General features: G+C 41.2%; 1 protein-coding gene across 1 annotated transcript; it reads right to left on the reverse strand.

The window, feature by feature from the left end:
- Positions 1–4,863: 4,863 nt before the first annotated feature.
- On the reverse strand, positions 4,864–11,416 carry kcna7 (potassium voltage-gated channel, shaker-related subfamily, member 7). Its single transcript, XM_062407160.1, has 3 exons — positions 10,918–11,416; positions 9,162–9,895; positions 4,864–6,483 (listed from the first exon to the last, which is right to left on the reverse strand). The coding sequence occupies exons 2-3, from the start codon at positions 9,831–9,833 to the stop codon at positions 5,545–5,547; spliced, it is 1,611 nt and encodes a 536-aa protein (XP_062263144.1). The 5' UTR covers positions 9,834–9,895; positions 10,918–11,416; the 3' UTR covers positions 4,864–5,544.
- Between the last annotated feature and the right edge of the window lie 3,713 nt (positions 11,417–15,129).

A 15,129-nucleotide genomic window follows, 5' to 3' on the forward strand; every position in this document is an offset into this window, starting at 1 on the left:
ATTTTATTTGGATCTGCACCAGATTGCACATAAATATTAGTATCATTAACTTCTCTGATTTATTTTAAATGAAATTCTTTTCCATGAAGCGCCATGAATTATTCCATTTGAAATTATACCAATAGTATAAAAACAGATGCATATTAATTTTCTCTTGAAAACTTAAATCAATTAATATCTAACTGCTTCATGTTTAATTGTATTATGTTTAATTTAGTAATAAACTTTATCATATTAAAAGAAATTTCAAAAACTAAACTTTTTTTAATGTTTCACACATGATACAGTCCAGCAGAAGCTCTGAAATGTTATACTGTTGTAAATCTGTAGTAATTCAGTTAATTCCTGTGGTCATGTGTAACCCATTGAGTAATCCATGACAAATATTGGTTTGTTTTTTCATGCCTTCCCAAGAACCTAGAACGTGACTTTTTTAGAAGAGCACAGAATGAAAATAGCATAACTCAAGTCATCTGGATCTGGAATAAATTACCATGATTGTTTCAAGACGAGACGATGCTGCGTTGGGAAACTCTGGAGTCTCTTCTTTCATATTCCTGTAAATCTAATCCTCAGGCAGCAGCAGGAAGACAAATGTCCTGGTTTGAGCTGTGGTGCAGTTTGAGAACACAGTGTGACATCTAGAGGCAGGATCACTCATCACACCACTCATTAAATGGCTCGGTACTCGCTCTTCTCATGTGGGTGTTTAAAGCTTATAGGTCTATAAATCCTGGAAGAAACTCAAGTGGTACGGTATCCAGAATACATCACCTTCTCAAGATAAAGTGTAGATGCCTTTTAATGCTTCTAAAACGTTGTTTCAGTTTCAGTAACGATCCTCACAAACTCCCAGAGTAACTGCACACAATCATGAGGAAGGAATTCACAAATCTATGTCATGAGGGATACAATATGATCTTTATTCAATAAAGGGAGACATACATACAACCATGTTTGTCGCAGGTCAAACCATATCAACCCAGTCAAAACAAAGAAGTGAGATGACAAAACTATCTGAAGCTTACTTTAAATCAAACATTTGGCCATGTCAGGCTTGAAAAATGTTTCATAATGGCTTCTTTCATCTTAAATTCAAGACAGATTAATTGGACTCCAGTTGTTACAGGTATTCATTTGTTATTTATTTGTTACAAATCAACCTCAAAAAAGTCACTCTACTCTGTAGAGTCTGTTACATGTCTTATTATCATCTTAGAGTCTTCTCCTCTTGTTTTGTTAAGGGCCTTTGATATCTTGATATAGCTCTATCAATAAAATAATTATTATTAATAGTGGTACTAGTATGGTCATTAATCCGTAGCCATTAGATGTATGTTCTCTTCTCCTCATAGTTTTGACAACATATATATGTTTAAATGCAATGCAGTACTTATCATTATTATTTATTGTTATCCCATATTATGGGAAAGGGACGATCTGTTAGCACATAGGTCCACATGTTATTTGAGAGTCCAGATGTTCTAATCTGTTTAGCGTCGAGTTACCAGTACAGTAGCAAATATACTGGTGCTCACATATCTTGTTGACCAAGTGTTCTGTTGCCTGATTCTGTCACGATTAATACGTTATATATAAAATTATGAATTTTTCAATATTTGTGTGTTTGAAATATTGATATATTGATATTGAAGTTATCAGAAACGTGAACAAATGAGTTTGATCATCTTTGAAAGGGGGGGTTTATGACCAAAAACTGTGACCAGTCCCCAGGGGTTGACCTCTACGCTTTGGCTCATTTTTTGGAGCTGTCATGTCATCCATCTTTATAGACAGGCAATGGTCTGTTGATCAGACATAGTTTACTTCAATAAACCTCTAGGATTATAAGACCAATAATTCACTACAATTCAATACAAAAACCAAAACACATGTCGAAGCACTGATCAGTGCGAAGGTATGAAACATTCTTAAAGCTCAGTGTTCACAAAGAGAAACAGCGGCCTCCCTCATTTTGAAATGGAAGAATTTTGGAAACAACAGCTCCTCCTAGAGGTTTTGTCTGGTCAAACTCAGCAGCTGGAGAGAGCTTCAGAAGGTCTCTGCGGGCACGAGAGAACCTGTCACAAGTTTTGATTAAACAAGATATGAAGCATGGTGGTGGCAGCATGATGTCATCGTAGGGGCTTCTTATTGGCAGTGACATGAAGACGGTTCAGAGTTGGAGAAAGGATGAATGCAGTCAAGCACGGAGGAAAACCTGCTCCAAAGTGCACATGAGCTGTGACTGGAGCGAAGGGTCGTCTTTCAGCACCTGAAGCAGACACCCCAGACGACGCCGAGGTAGCTTCTCACTGTCATTAGCGGCCAACCTAAAGCCCAGACTTAAACCCTACAGCACATCTGTGGAGAGACCTGAAAATAGCTGGTCACGGACACTTTCCATCCAATCTGATGATGCTTGAGAGGATTTGCCAGGAAGAGTGGGTTAAACCGCCCGAATCCAGGTGTTCACAGCTCGTAGAGGCTTGTCTAAGAAGCCTCATGGCTGTAACTGCTGCTAGAGAGGCTTTAACATAGTACTTAATTAAAGGTCTCGATACTTAGGTGAATACAAGATTTGAGATCTTTAACTAGAATGGCTGTCAGTAGACTGCATACCTCCACCAAGGCCTAACAGTCGTCTTGAAACAAATCAACATACAAAATTGCACACACCCATGTATGCCTAGTTGTTTCTTGGGAAATTAACAAAAATGACAAAAACTATCCTATTTGGCAATATTAAAAGAGTGAGAATCATTTCATTGTTGATCTGTTCTATGGCATCCAGTGCTTAATTGTTTCTTTGACTCTGAATGGAAACATAATTTACAAAATCCAATTTGTGCTGTATTGAACAAGACTCGAAAGTAGAGATTGACAACATGAACTCCTTAGGAAATGGTTTACTGACAATATAAATCAAGCTACAATTAGATATCTCATTAACAGTTTTGTTTCTGCTGTTAGTTGGAAAGAATACAGGCTTTTTCCGGCCTTTACAATTCACTTTACGGACCTTGAGCCTATGTCAATTTTTATATACACACTATGATATTTACTGTAAATGATTACAGTTTTTGAAACGAGGCTCTGGTTTTCAAGGGAGCTCTCCCTAGAAACAACACATGATCAACTTTATAGCCTAATGTTTTCAATTTGAATTTGTATCCTTTAGCTCAATCTTATTTATCCATGAACTCCTTTAGCACAGCTTTAAGACCACGCTGTATATGTTTGAAAAGGAAGAGGTTGTGAGGGAGAAGGAGGGCACAATGGAGCTTGACATCATTATAGCTAATACAAATGTTTTAAAATTAAAGTGAAGGGTCGTTGCAAAGGCAGCACTGTACATCTGCATGGACAGCCTGCTGGCAGCCTAACAGCCAATGATTGTGTCACTGATTGTGAAGCATATAAGTGCAATTTTATTTCAGAACACTACTGTGCGTTCAAACTGCAGTAAGGCAGAATCTAAAACATTTTATTACAGCAATGTTACACTGTTACAGACGGTGATTGATTTATGCATTCAAAAACTTTGAGTATTACTTTAACATGTTATCCGGGGCCAGGTTGCAGTGGTAGTTTCTCCTTCGGGAGGCGTTACCAGGCCAGATGAGATTTATAATCTCTCCAGGATGCTTCAGGTTTACCCAGAGGCCTCCTACCAGTTGGGGCGTGCCCGTGAAAACCTGCAATGGCCCCCAGGAGACGCCTCCATAAGATGCCTTAACCAACTCACTTGGTTCTTTCGATGCAAAAATAAGCTCTTGAACAGTCTCCCTCTACATGTCTGACGTCCTTGCTCCATGTGTAAGGTTGAGTCCAACTGACCTCTATGGTGGATACTCATTTATGCCGTTAGTATTTGCAATCTAATGACCTCTGCCAAGGAGGTGGTTTTCACTCATCTGTGATCAGGACTATGCAAAAATGACTGAATAGATTAAAACAAAACAAAACAAAAAGGATTTAGGTGAGAAAAAAATTCCAAATCAGGGAACAGATCAGAGAATAATTCATTAGAGGTCTGATATTCATGAGGGTGTCTAGTTCTGTTCAGTTTCAAATAACAATCTGGTTCTTTTGGATTTAAATCTGGTTTCCTAAAGGGACTGTTGTGTGGAGGAATGCGCTCCGCTGAGATACCTTCTACTTCTTTCTGTCTCTACACAAAGCTCATGACCAAAGAGGAGGGTTGGAATGAAAGGGAAAGGTTTGCCTTGTGGTTCAGCTCCAGCCCTCAGCTGTTTCCTCACACGACATCTCCTGTCAGGAGTTGTAGTTTACAGCGATGATTAGTTGAGCATCATCATTTTCAGTTTTGCCACTGGGACAGAAATGTCACCCGGGGGGCCCTACAGCTATACTGACTTGAGATCAGCTTTCTCCACACACACACACACACACACACACAAACATCTCCGGGCTGTATCTGTAACACTGTTTAACATACAAACTGGCTATGGACCAATGACAAGAAATCTGTCTGCGCCACGACCAGCCCATGATCTCTTTGTTGTAATTTGTCCGCGCAAAATTACAACACCGCATTTCTGCCATAACTTCAACAAGCACCGGGCATCAACACCTGCTACACCCCATGTATCCTTAAATCCTATATGAGCTAATGGCACTGTGATTTACATGTGTGGATAATATAACCAGAGAGATTTTTAGTGAAGAGATTTTCAGCATGTGTCTCTTGAATATCTGTATCTAGATTATGTTAGGATCAGCAGTTGTGCTTGTAGAGCAGCACTGATATGGATTTGCCAATTTATACAAAAAGAAAAATCATTATTAAACCCTGAAGTCAAGGAAATGTAATTGAGACTTGATGGTTTACAGTTTAACCACAAACTTTATTGCAAATAGCAAAATGAGCATAATGAAGAAAATACAAGTTATTCATGTCAAATGTAAACATAAATGCACACCTTTTCATCAGTGTTTATTCTGGAAAGTAAACGTTTTTATATCTGCAAACATAAACTCAGATATTGTTTTGTTATCCGTGTCAGAGCAGACATCACTTTTACAGAGATGGGGAAGAAGAAACCAATGGAACTGAAATCTGAAGAAGTCTGCCATTATGTCTTCTTCCTCATACGAGTCTACTCCAGCTACATTATAGTCAAGAACAATTTGACATCACGCTCTCTGACTTAAAACATTTATTAAATAAATAATTAAAATAACAATAAATGTTGTTTTCTATCAATGCATAGCAGGGGTACTTACCATAGAAGATTATTGAGTTTCTCAACAAGCAAGCATAAAAACATATATCTATAGAATATTGTTTCCAATGATAAATGTATAATGGCTGAATATTTACTTGGCTTTAAATCAAGGTTTTCATTTAACTAGAACCGAATTACAAAAGAGTTGAGTTGTAATATAATCATGCAAAAGTATCAACTATACAAACCATGATCACATGAGAGGCAGAAACTGGAGATTGTGTCAGAACAAGTCTTTATGGAAGTTCCATCTTTGAATGACTGAAAAGTCAGTCAGTCCGTCTGCTCTGTGTCAGACCTGAGTGACCAGAGGTTCATGAAGATAGAAGTTTATTCCTCTCTGATCGCCAGTCGCTTGTCCAGCCCAAAGACCTGTCACAAGAGTCCCATTGAGCGGATGGCAGATGCCCCTAGTGCCCGGCCCATACAGAGGTGCGTCATCTCCTGTGAATTCAGGCTCCTCATCCAATCCGCCCTCATCTCCCTCCTCATCATCGTCCTCTTTGTCCTTTTCCCACAGCAATGTGGACACATGATGGTACTGTGAGGTTACCTCACACTCTGTCTCTCTGTGGTAAAAGTAGCTGAAGTTGGACACGATGACGGGCACTGGCAACGAGATGGTAAGCACGCCGGCAATGGCGCACATGGAACCCACCAGCTTTCCCCCAACCGTCTCCGGGAACATGTCCCCGTAGCCAACTGTTGTCATGGACACCACCGCCCACCAGAAAGCCTCAGGGATGCTGGTGAACGCCGTGTCAGGCCTGTCCACCTCAGCAAAGTAGACAGCGCTGGAAAAGATGATGACGCCTATGAAGAGGAAGAAGATGAGCAGGGCGAGCTCCCTGAGGCTGGCCTTCAGTGTCTGACCCAGGATCTGGAGGCCCTTCGAGTGACGAGAGAGCTTGAAGATCCTGAAGACCCTGACCAGCCTGATGACCCGGATGAGGGCCAGAGACACGGAGGGCTGCGCGCCTTTGTCCTTGGCCAGCTCGGTGCCAATGGTGACGAAATAAGGAATGATGGCGAAGAAGTCGATGGTGTTCATGACGTCTTTGAAGAAGGTCATCTTGCTCGGAGCGCAGATTAAGCGCACAGTGAGTTCGAATGAGAACCAGATGATGCAAATCGTCTCCACGATGAAGAAAGGGTCTTGGAAGGGATCGAAGACAGGTGGGACCAAGATGGTTTCGTTCTCTATGGTGGGGTGAGGTACGAGGGTGAATTGCTATGAAGGATGGGATGAAGGAAAAGTGGTTACAGTTTGCACTCAAAGATGGGGAAAAAATCAAAGCATTAGCAGCCAAACAGAAACCATTCATATTCTGTCATTGTTGTTTTTAAAACGTGGGACGAAAAGAGAAATATGAGCATTAAGGGGGAAAGGTAAGGCAAGAGCAAATAGCTCCATGGAGACGAGAATAAACAGAGAGAAAATAAGGACGGAGTAAACAGGAGGGGCAGAGGAGAAGTGAGATGAAGCAATTATTATGAGAGTTTGTCCTCAGCACATTCGGGGTATGACATCTGTCATCAGGATCTGATCGAGCCTGTGAGGTCTGTGATACTGTGCTAACTTTTCTCTCCTCTCCGTTTTCACTGCCCCGGCTTTATTTTTCCTTACAGACTTTTATATAAATCGGGTCCAGGATACGTTTCACCCAGACACTGGCAGGACCACGGCATTTGACACGTCATTGGACCGCACTGCTTGTTGTTTTCTTGGAACTACATAGGGTCAGGTTTGACATGACTGGGAAGCAGTGATCTCAGAGTGTGAGGGTACTGCAGCACATATTGTCCCCGGCTCTATGTCTTTATATATATACATGTTTTCTTTCTTTTCTGCAATTATATCAGGAAAGGTTTCTGCTATTGCTGTCAAAAGAGTTTTGCGTGGCCGAGTTTACCCAGGAGAGTAAATTGATAGTTTACCTTTTTTTGTCAACGTTTAAACAGCTGTGACATTCCCCTTTGTTCCCCAGTGTTTTCTCAATAGACTGTAAATAAAGATGAATGAAGCTTCTCCCACTATTCCGAAACAAAGCCAAACAAACGCTGCCATCTTGCCCAGAGGACGTCATTTGGAGCCTGTGGCTGCAGAATAATGATAGTAGAGTGGAGCTTTGGTATCCTGGTCCCATCAACACAAGCGCTTGACCAATCGCAGATCAGTATCAGCTGTCAATGTCAGCTGTCATGACATTACAGAATGTTTACAGACATCAAATAACTAAGTAAAAACAAACTTAACAGAAGCATGAACACTCATTGACTCATATCAGCTTCTCCTAATGTTTAGTTTTATGCAGAAAAATCCACCATCACAGTTGCCTCGGGATAATAGAAACGTCAAAAAAATTTGTAATATTATATGCTATACAATTGAACATGTTCTAATGGAGTGCTTATCACACCTGGTTCCATTCCAGCCAAGAGCCTTGTTGTTTGTTTATCTCTTTCTATCCCTGCTGCCTTAATATCTAAAAAGTGAAAACTTTAAAAAGTACTTCTCATGGAAACTTATCCAGACTGATCTTTTTCTGTGTCGTATTTTCTAATAATTTGTGAGCATCAAACATTCCATTAACCTCTATTTGTTGGTAAATAAATCAAAACAGACACAACTACTAAGAAGTTTTAAATATCCCAATATTCCAAAACCAAAACCAAAAAGACATATCAAAGATGATTTAATTAGTTATTTGATGCCATCAAAACAGGGTGAAACGTCCTGGCTATGTTTGTATCCAGGATATTTTGGCTTTATTCCTGCATGGCAGTAGGAAGAGGAGAAGTGTCGCCCATCTTTATTTACAGTCAATGGCATGTGCAGTGCATGCTTCACCATCTTTTTAGTGAGTGATAGCATGGAGACGGCTGTGTGTTTTGGTTTGTGTTTGTTTGTGTAGTGATCATGTGAGCGCATGTATATATCTATGGGAGTAACGCTGTCGCTGGTGCTGTTGGCGAAGGTAAATCAAGCAACCTCTGCTGTGCATCAGTTTGAACCTCCAGAATCCATCAGTCTCTCGGCTACCAGAGAACGTGTGGGGCTAATTTAATTTGGTGGCGGTCTTCAGAAACGTTAATCTTCTTGCTCTGTCTCCAGGCCCTTTTCAGCATGAAGCCGATGAGTCACAGTGTTTATTAATACATTAAAACATTTGTTTATGTGTTTTGTGCTCGCAGGGTTGTCGTTCCTCTATATATAGACCTTCAGATTTCCAAGGGGTAACGTGAGACAAGCTCATCTGCTTTCGTTGCCTTCACACTTACTCTCCACCTTTTACACCCTCTATTCCCCCTCTCTCTCTGTGTATCTCTCTCTCTCTTCTCAGTACTTTTGAAGTATCCACTTCATCTAAATGCACATGTTGGCTCTCACAGCGTCTCCTCGGTGTATCCTATCCCAAACACTCAGCCTCCATTCAAGCTGCTCTGTCGGCCTCTCCTCATCTCCTTCATTCCTTCCCCTGAGTCGGATCAGATTTAACTACAAGTCCAAAATAATCTCTGGGAAACTGCGCCCTCGCCTACTCTTCTCTTCTCCTTTCTTCTTTATCTGTTGCCTTTGCTTCTCTCTGCACCCCTGCGTTTGATTCTGGCTTTTTGTTTGTGTTGCCATTTTCTCTCAGTGTTGATGGGGAGATCGACATTTTCACCCGGGGCTGTAAGAGCTGGTTTATGTTCTGGAAGGTGACATCTGTCAGCACCTGTTGTCCCTCCATCTTCACCTCATCACTTCCTTGTGGTGTTAACCTCTGTTCTCTTTGCACCCTGCCATTCCTGTTCCTGAACTCATCTGTTTTGCTGACTCTCTTACGTTACTTCTCTGTGATGTAACAACCGTCTGCAGCCTAATGAGTCCTCTGTTTGTGTTATCACTGTGTAACCTATCCTCACCTCCCTCTGCTCCTTCTCATTCCTGAACTCGGGCAGCGTCTCCAGGCAGAAGATGAGAATGGAGATGACAATCACCATGACACTGATGATGGCGATGATGCGAGCTCCACTCGAGGACTCCGGATACTCAAACAGCATCCAGAGGCACCGCTGCATGTCATTGGTGGGTAACGGCCTCTCCTCCTCCTTGGGGAAGCCTTCGTCCTCCCTGAAGCGGTCGATGATCTCCTCGCCGAGCTCGTAGAAGCGCAGCTCCTCCATGAACACGTCCAGGGGGACGTTGGCAGGCCTCCGCAGCCTCCCGCCTGACTGGTAGAAGTACAGGATGGCATCGAAGCAGACGCGGCTCCTGTCCAGGAAGAGCTCATTGCTCAGGGGGTTGAAGTAGCGTAGTCGACGTTGGGGGTCACCCAGCAGGGAGTCGGGGAACTGGGCCAGGGTGCGGAGCTGGGTCTCGTAACGCATCCCTGACACATTGATGGCCAGGCGTTCGGTCAGAGCCCAGCCGCTCCTCCACTGACAGCGGCGGCTCGGCTGGCTCTCACTGCTCTCCTGCTCCCTCTTGTTATGCTTGTCTTTGATTCGCTTGTCTTCGTCTCCAACCTCCTTTGCTTGCAGTTTCTCTGTGTCTCCTCCTCCCTCTGTTCCTCCTTCGCTGTCTGGATTATCCATCTAAAAGTTGTCCTAATTTGATCTCTTTGTGTATCTCGTCTTAGTTTTCCTCTCCCTTTGCTCTGTGGAAAATGAAGATACATGTTGTGAGATGATTGAGATGAAAGAGACTGAAAATAAACACGAAAGACAGAATCATATTCAAAACTCTTAAAAGGGTTCTCAATTTCTTTTAAGATTTTGCATTAAAATGTCCTAAATTGTCTATCTGCTGTTTAAAGGAGACATATTCTTGCATATGCTTATATTCAGGTTGATCGATATTGTGACGCCAGCTGACCAACTCTGTTGTGATTGGTCAACCACCTCTAGCGTGTGTAGTAAATGTCAGCCTCAGCTGCTTGGCGTGCGTTGCAAATACTGGGCATCCTAACATCTTAAGTGTATTCATAGGGACACATAGATATAAACAATGCAACATAGACAGTCCTTCAATACGTTCTACCTCCATGATGGTTGAAATGTACATTTTTATCTGGAACTGTTTTTCTCATGTGTCTTTATTCAACTCTGGTGCTTCTATTATTTTCCACCCTATTAATTGATCTATCTTAAAGAGGATTTCCAAAACAACACAAACCGCTCTGTGTGTCACAGCACATCGCCATCACAATTTACATCCTGCAAAATTATCAAACTATTGAATCAGCACGTCAAACTCTATTACTATTATGACTGAGGATTTATTACAGGACTGTGGTATACGGCTACAAATGACAAACTGTCAAATATAATCTCATCACTCCTCTTTTCTCTGTGAATTCATCCTTGTGATTTTCTACAGGAGGAAAGTTATTCATATTATATATACATTATGTAGAAATGAATATAAATAAAGGAAAAACTGACCTTGCAGAGTTTTCAGAAAATTTCTCTGGATTTTAGCTTTACCTTTCTCCAACATCGATTTGACGGTAATATCAAGATAAGATATCCTTCATTTATCAGAATTGTGGTATTACAGCAGCTCGAGTGGTCAATGAATAGAGGTAAGAATAGAATGAAAAAGAACAATATGACACATAGCCGGACACAAAAAGTTAAGAGGTCCTTAAATGCAGTCTCATGCTTCATGCTCATTCACCTGTTAGTCACCATGTCCAGGGCACAGAAAAGAAAGCACACTCTCCCCTGTCCGCCGGGTCAGAGCTGATGATCCCAGCTAATCACAGCTCCACAGAGTGACCATGGCTCTCCTGCTGTACCTCCACCTCTTCCCTCTTTCTGACAGTTTAGCAGTCATCTCATTATGATGTACAAACCACGACTCCTCCTCCGGCTCGTTGCCCTCCTCCTCCATATTGTCCCACCGTCATGGGTCACGTTTGCGAGGGGAAGCAGCAGGGGCTCCTCCGGGAGCTGCTGCAGTGTTAATCTGGTGGTGTTAACATAGTTAGGCTTGTTTGTAGGTCACTCACTTTCTTCCCTTGCTCTCTTGTGCTCGCTCTCTCTGCCACGCTCCTGGGGAATGCTGTTGGGCCGAAATTCAATCTTCAACCCTCTCTTCTCTCAAAGAGCAGTCCGAGTGCCCCCTGCAACCTTCCTTGCCCCAAAATGTCAGCCTCCTAACCCCGTCCGTCTTTCTTAAACATACTGTACATGTTTTGCTCGCATGTGTGCATACAAGGAGGACGGAAGAGTTGACGTATTGATGGTCCTGATTTGCCCTCTGTGAGGTGCAGAGTATTTACTCTTGGCTTCTATCTCCTCTGCCTGCTTGTAAACTTTGCTGTCATAATCTATTTTAGTTTAGAACATAAGTTAATGCGGTGGTGGTTTGTGCCGAATTACAAGCGTCCAGAAACTTGACCTCCCACACCACACTTTATATTTAACATAAATCTGCATGTCTTTGAATATTCTAGACGCCTTCTTCACTCTTCACTTGTGTTTCTCTTCGAGGTGCCTGTAAGCAGCTAAACCTTGATTCCCATAACAGGCTATTCTGTTGCCTTCAATTACTCTATGTAAATTCAACTTTCTGTTTCCTAAGTCTCATAAGTGCATCTCAGTTGTACATGATTCAGCTGCTTTTACTGACAAACACTGATCTTGGCACAATAGAATGATTTTCAGAAGCAAACAACTTTCAAAAGTTGAAGTGTTTGACCTGCAGCAATTCACAAAAATAGCAGGTGTAAATTAGACATCCCTTATTACGTTACTGCTCCACGCAACTTCCCAAAAGTTAGTCTTGATCGCCACCTGGTGGCCAGGAGCAGTACAGGCCGTAAACCCTGCTTCCTTCATTTTAGTGGATGGGACATGGACCTCATAACTGTGGTTCCATCCCACGATTACTACTGTGCAGACCCTGGCTCCAAATGGGCAAGACAGCAGCATTTACATCCACAAGTTTGGCTTCATTATTTGATAGTGGGAGGAAGGAGGGACAAGTTGTTTGTCGGATGTCACAGCCCATTTTTATATCTACCAACAAATGATAAAACCAATCTTATCAGAAACATGAACCCTTGAACAAACATCAGTGTGGAATGATTTACCTTAGATCAAAGAAACTCTCTTTGAGACAGTATGTATTTAAAATGTACTTTGAGCCACCAAGGGCTCAAAGTACACTTTGGCTTCAGTTTTGGGAACTGTCATGCCATCACAGCTTTTCCTTTATAGTCTATAATCTAAGATTTTACATGAGCAGCTGTCACACTCAAGTCTGAAGATGTCTCCCACAGCCTCCCCATATATTTTCATCCACTTGTGTCAAACATTCCAACAGCACATCCACGAAAGGCTAGAATTGCTGTCACTCTTCATGTTACATACATTACAAAATTATACAGTAACTTCTTGTTCTGTAGTTATAAGACGTTTATCTGTATATCGCAATGCATTATGAGCTAAATATAATAATCGTAGTTGACAGCATTTTTCCATAATAACACATTGTAAAATGACTGGCAAGTTGCATTCTGACTGTAGATGGTGCATGTTACAGTTAAATACTGTTGATATCGATTGCGCTCCACGAGGCGGTTTGAAAGAGGACCTTGACATGAGAGCATGGGAGCGGAGGAGCAACAGCAGTGTCTAGCCACTATGTATTCCATAGGTCGAATGTTAATTATCTACAACATTTATTTCGGCTTCAACTTTGTTGGGGTGTCATTGTAAAAACACTGTTGAGATCTTAATTGAACCAATGATATTGTTTGCAGTTATTAAACTGACAATATACCAAAGTGAATGACTTGAAGTGAATCTGTGACATTTGAAATTGAAAAGCTAGTATGCAACCCTACCAGGATGCTTTTTTATGAGAGCAGTAGTTAAGCTCAGTAACTTCGCGCTAAAGCTAGCATGCTAACACTATCTGGGTGAAATGGGATTGGGCCTAAATTGAACAGTCAGTGACTGTAATTTCCCATAATTGTAGCTAAGTCGTGTTTTGAACATAGTGACATTTGCCGTCCATCTTGGCTACTTTATTGTGGGGAGGCAGTTGGCTGTGGAACTGACGGATTTGGGTATTCACAGTCTAACAGAGGTAATCGAGGGCTCAACTACATGTGTGTTAATCACGAAGATCTCCTTGATTATTGTCCTATAATAGTGTACAAGCTGAATGGCACATCAGTGATTATATTTCACCACTCCCTCCCAGATATATAATGTCAGTACTTGGGGAGGATATCAGACAAGCTGTAGTGATGTGTTGGTCGTGAACAATTCGTTCGTTTTGAACGAATCCTTACAAGGACTCGGGAGTAACGAGTCCTCTCAAAGAGAGATTCGTTCATTTTCTCGTGGCCGCGCATCAGGACTGTTGCATAGGCTGATGCAGGTCACGTGAAAAAGGATCCAAAGACTTGTATCCGGCAGATGAACGAATCATTGATCCGAAGACTCTGTTGCTAGAAGAACGAATCATTGATCCGAAGACACGGTCGGGAGGTGAACGATTCGTTCACCTGCCGGGTACAAGTCTTTGGATCATTTTCCATGTGACCTGCATAGGCTCAGAAGAGGAAACAGAAAGGATTTGTTTACCTCGTTCACTTTCGCGTGACTACATTAGTAAGACGTGAATGATATTCGTACAAAGTAATAATTACAGGTTTCGTTATTTTAACTTTTTTGTACTTTACTTACAGTTCAGTGCAGCGTAATTGTTTGCCATGATAATTAAATACTAGTGTGATAATAAATGACCATTTCAAATCATCCATACTGTCATGATACATTATTTTAGTGCAGGAATTCCCCCGTTGAAATTAACGAATGACTCGAAAAAGGATTCGTTCATTTTAGTGAATGAGATTCAAAGAACTGAGTCAGTAAAATGATCCGAACTTCCCATCACTAAGAAGCTGTGTTGGTGGTATTACCCAGCCCAACAGAGGACCTCCCTGCCAACATCCAACCTATCCAGTGCCGAAGACTTCTCAACGCTTGGCAAAACGAAAGTATGGCTTAAATTCATGTTTATGAAGCACTTAAAACAGAAGGGCTCATTTCATGAATTTAAAGCTGTATTTTTTGATCCACTGTGCATGTTAATTTGATAATCATAGATCATAAACCGCCCTTCATCTGCTACACTCTGCAGTTGTCGAAGTAAGACAAAAGTAACAAGCTCATTTAGTTATTCAATAATTGTAATGCCGTTATAAAAACAGAGGGATAGGAAAAGTTGGGATTTTTTCTGTTTTTAAGGTTAGAATTTCCAACCAGCCCCGACATTGTTGCATGGATATAACCCTGGGCATAGAGTCCTTCAATTGAATATCTCATGACTAGCCCAACAACAGTGGCAGCAAACATGGACAACTACCAAACAACATTTTAAACCACAACAAACATGCCAAAATATGATTAGTAATCCACAAAATAATATATATTAACTCTTTATTGTTTGTGTGCTGGACCTTTATTGCAGAACGTGAGATAAGAGCTTGATCATCCTACTTGCTTTATGTGCAGTAAATATTTTATAGTCATTGTTGTTCGTAAAAATGAAACTGACTTTTCTTTATTGCTGTTAATGTGTGTGGTTTATTTATATATATATATATATATATGAGTTTGACTGATTCACGTAACTGCTTTAATAGTTTTTTTATACCTTGAGATTCCACAAAGCATTACTGCAATCAAATGAACGTTATCCTTCTATCCCATGACTAGCCCAACAACAGTGGCAGCAAACTGGGAAAACTACCATACAACATTTTAAACCACAACAAACATGGGAAAACTTTTTTGTAATCCACAACAGAACATATATTAACTGAATATATAATAATTTTCCTAGCCATTTCATGGTGCCCTCAGACCA

The sequence above is a fragment of the Platichthys flesus genome, chromosome 16, assembly GCF_949316205.1.
Source record: "Platichthys flesus chromosome 16, fPlaFle2.1, whole genome shotgun sequence".
NCBI classification, from domain to species: Eukaryota; Metazoa; Chordata; class Actinopteri; order Pleuronectiformes; family Pleuronectidae; genus Platichthys; species Platichthys flesus.

What these genes read in the sequence shown, in the direction of transcription:
- kcna7 (XM_062407160.1), bottom strand. Translation starts at nt 9,833, where the DNA reads ATGGATAATCCAGACAGCGAAGGAGGAACAGAGGGAGGAGGAGACACA. An exon ending in ATGAGAAGGAGCAGAGGGAG is followed by an intron (nt 6,484 to 9,161) that starts GTGAGGATAGGT and finishes CATCCTTCATAG; the next exon opens with CAATTCACCCTCGTACCTCA.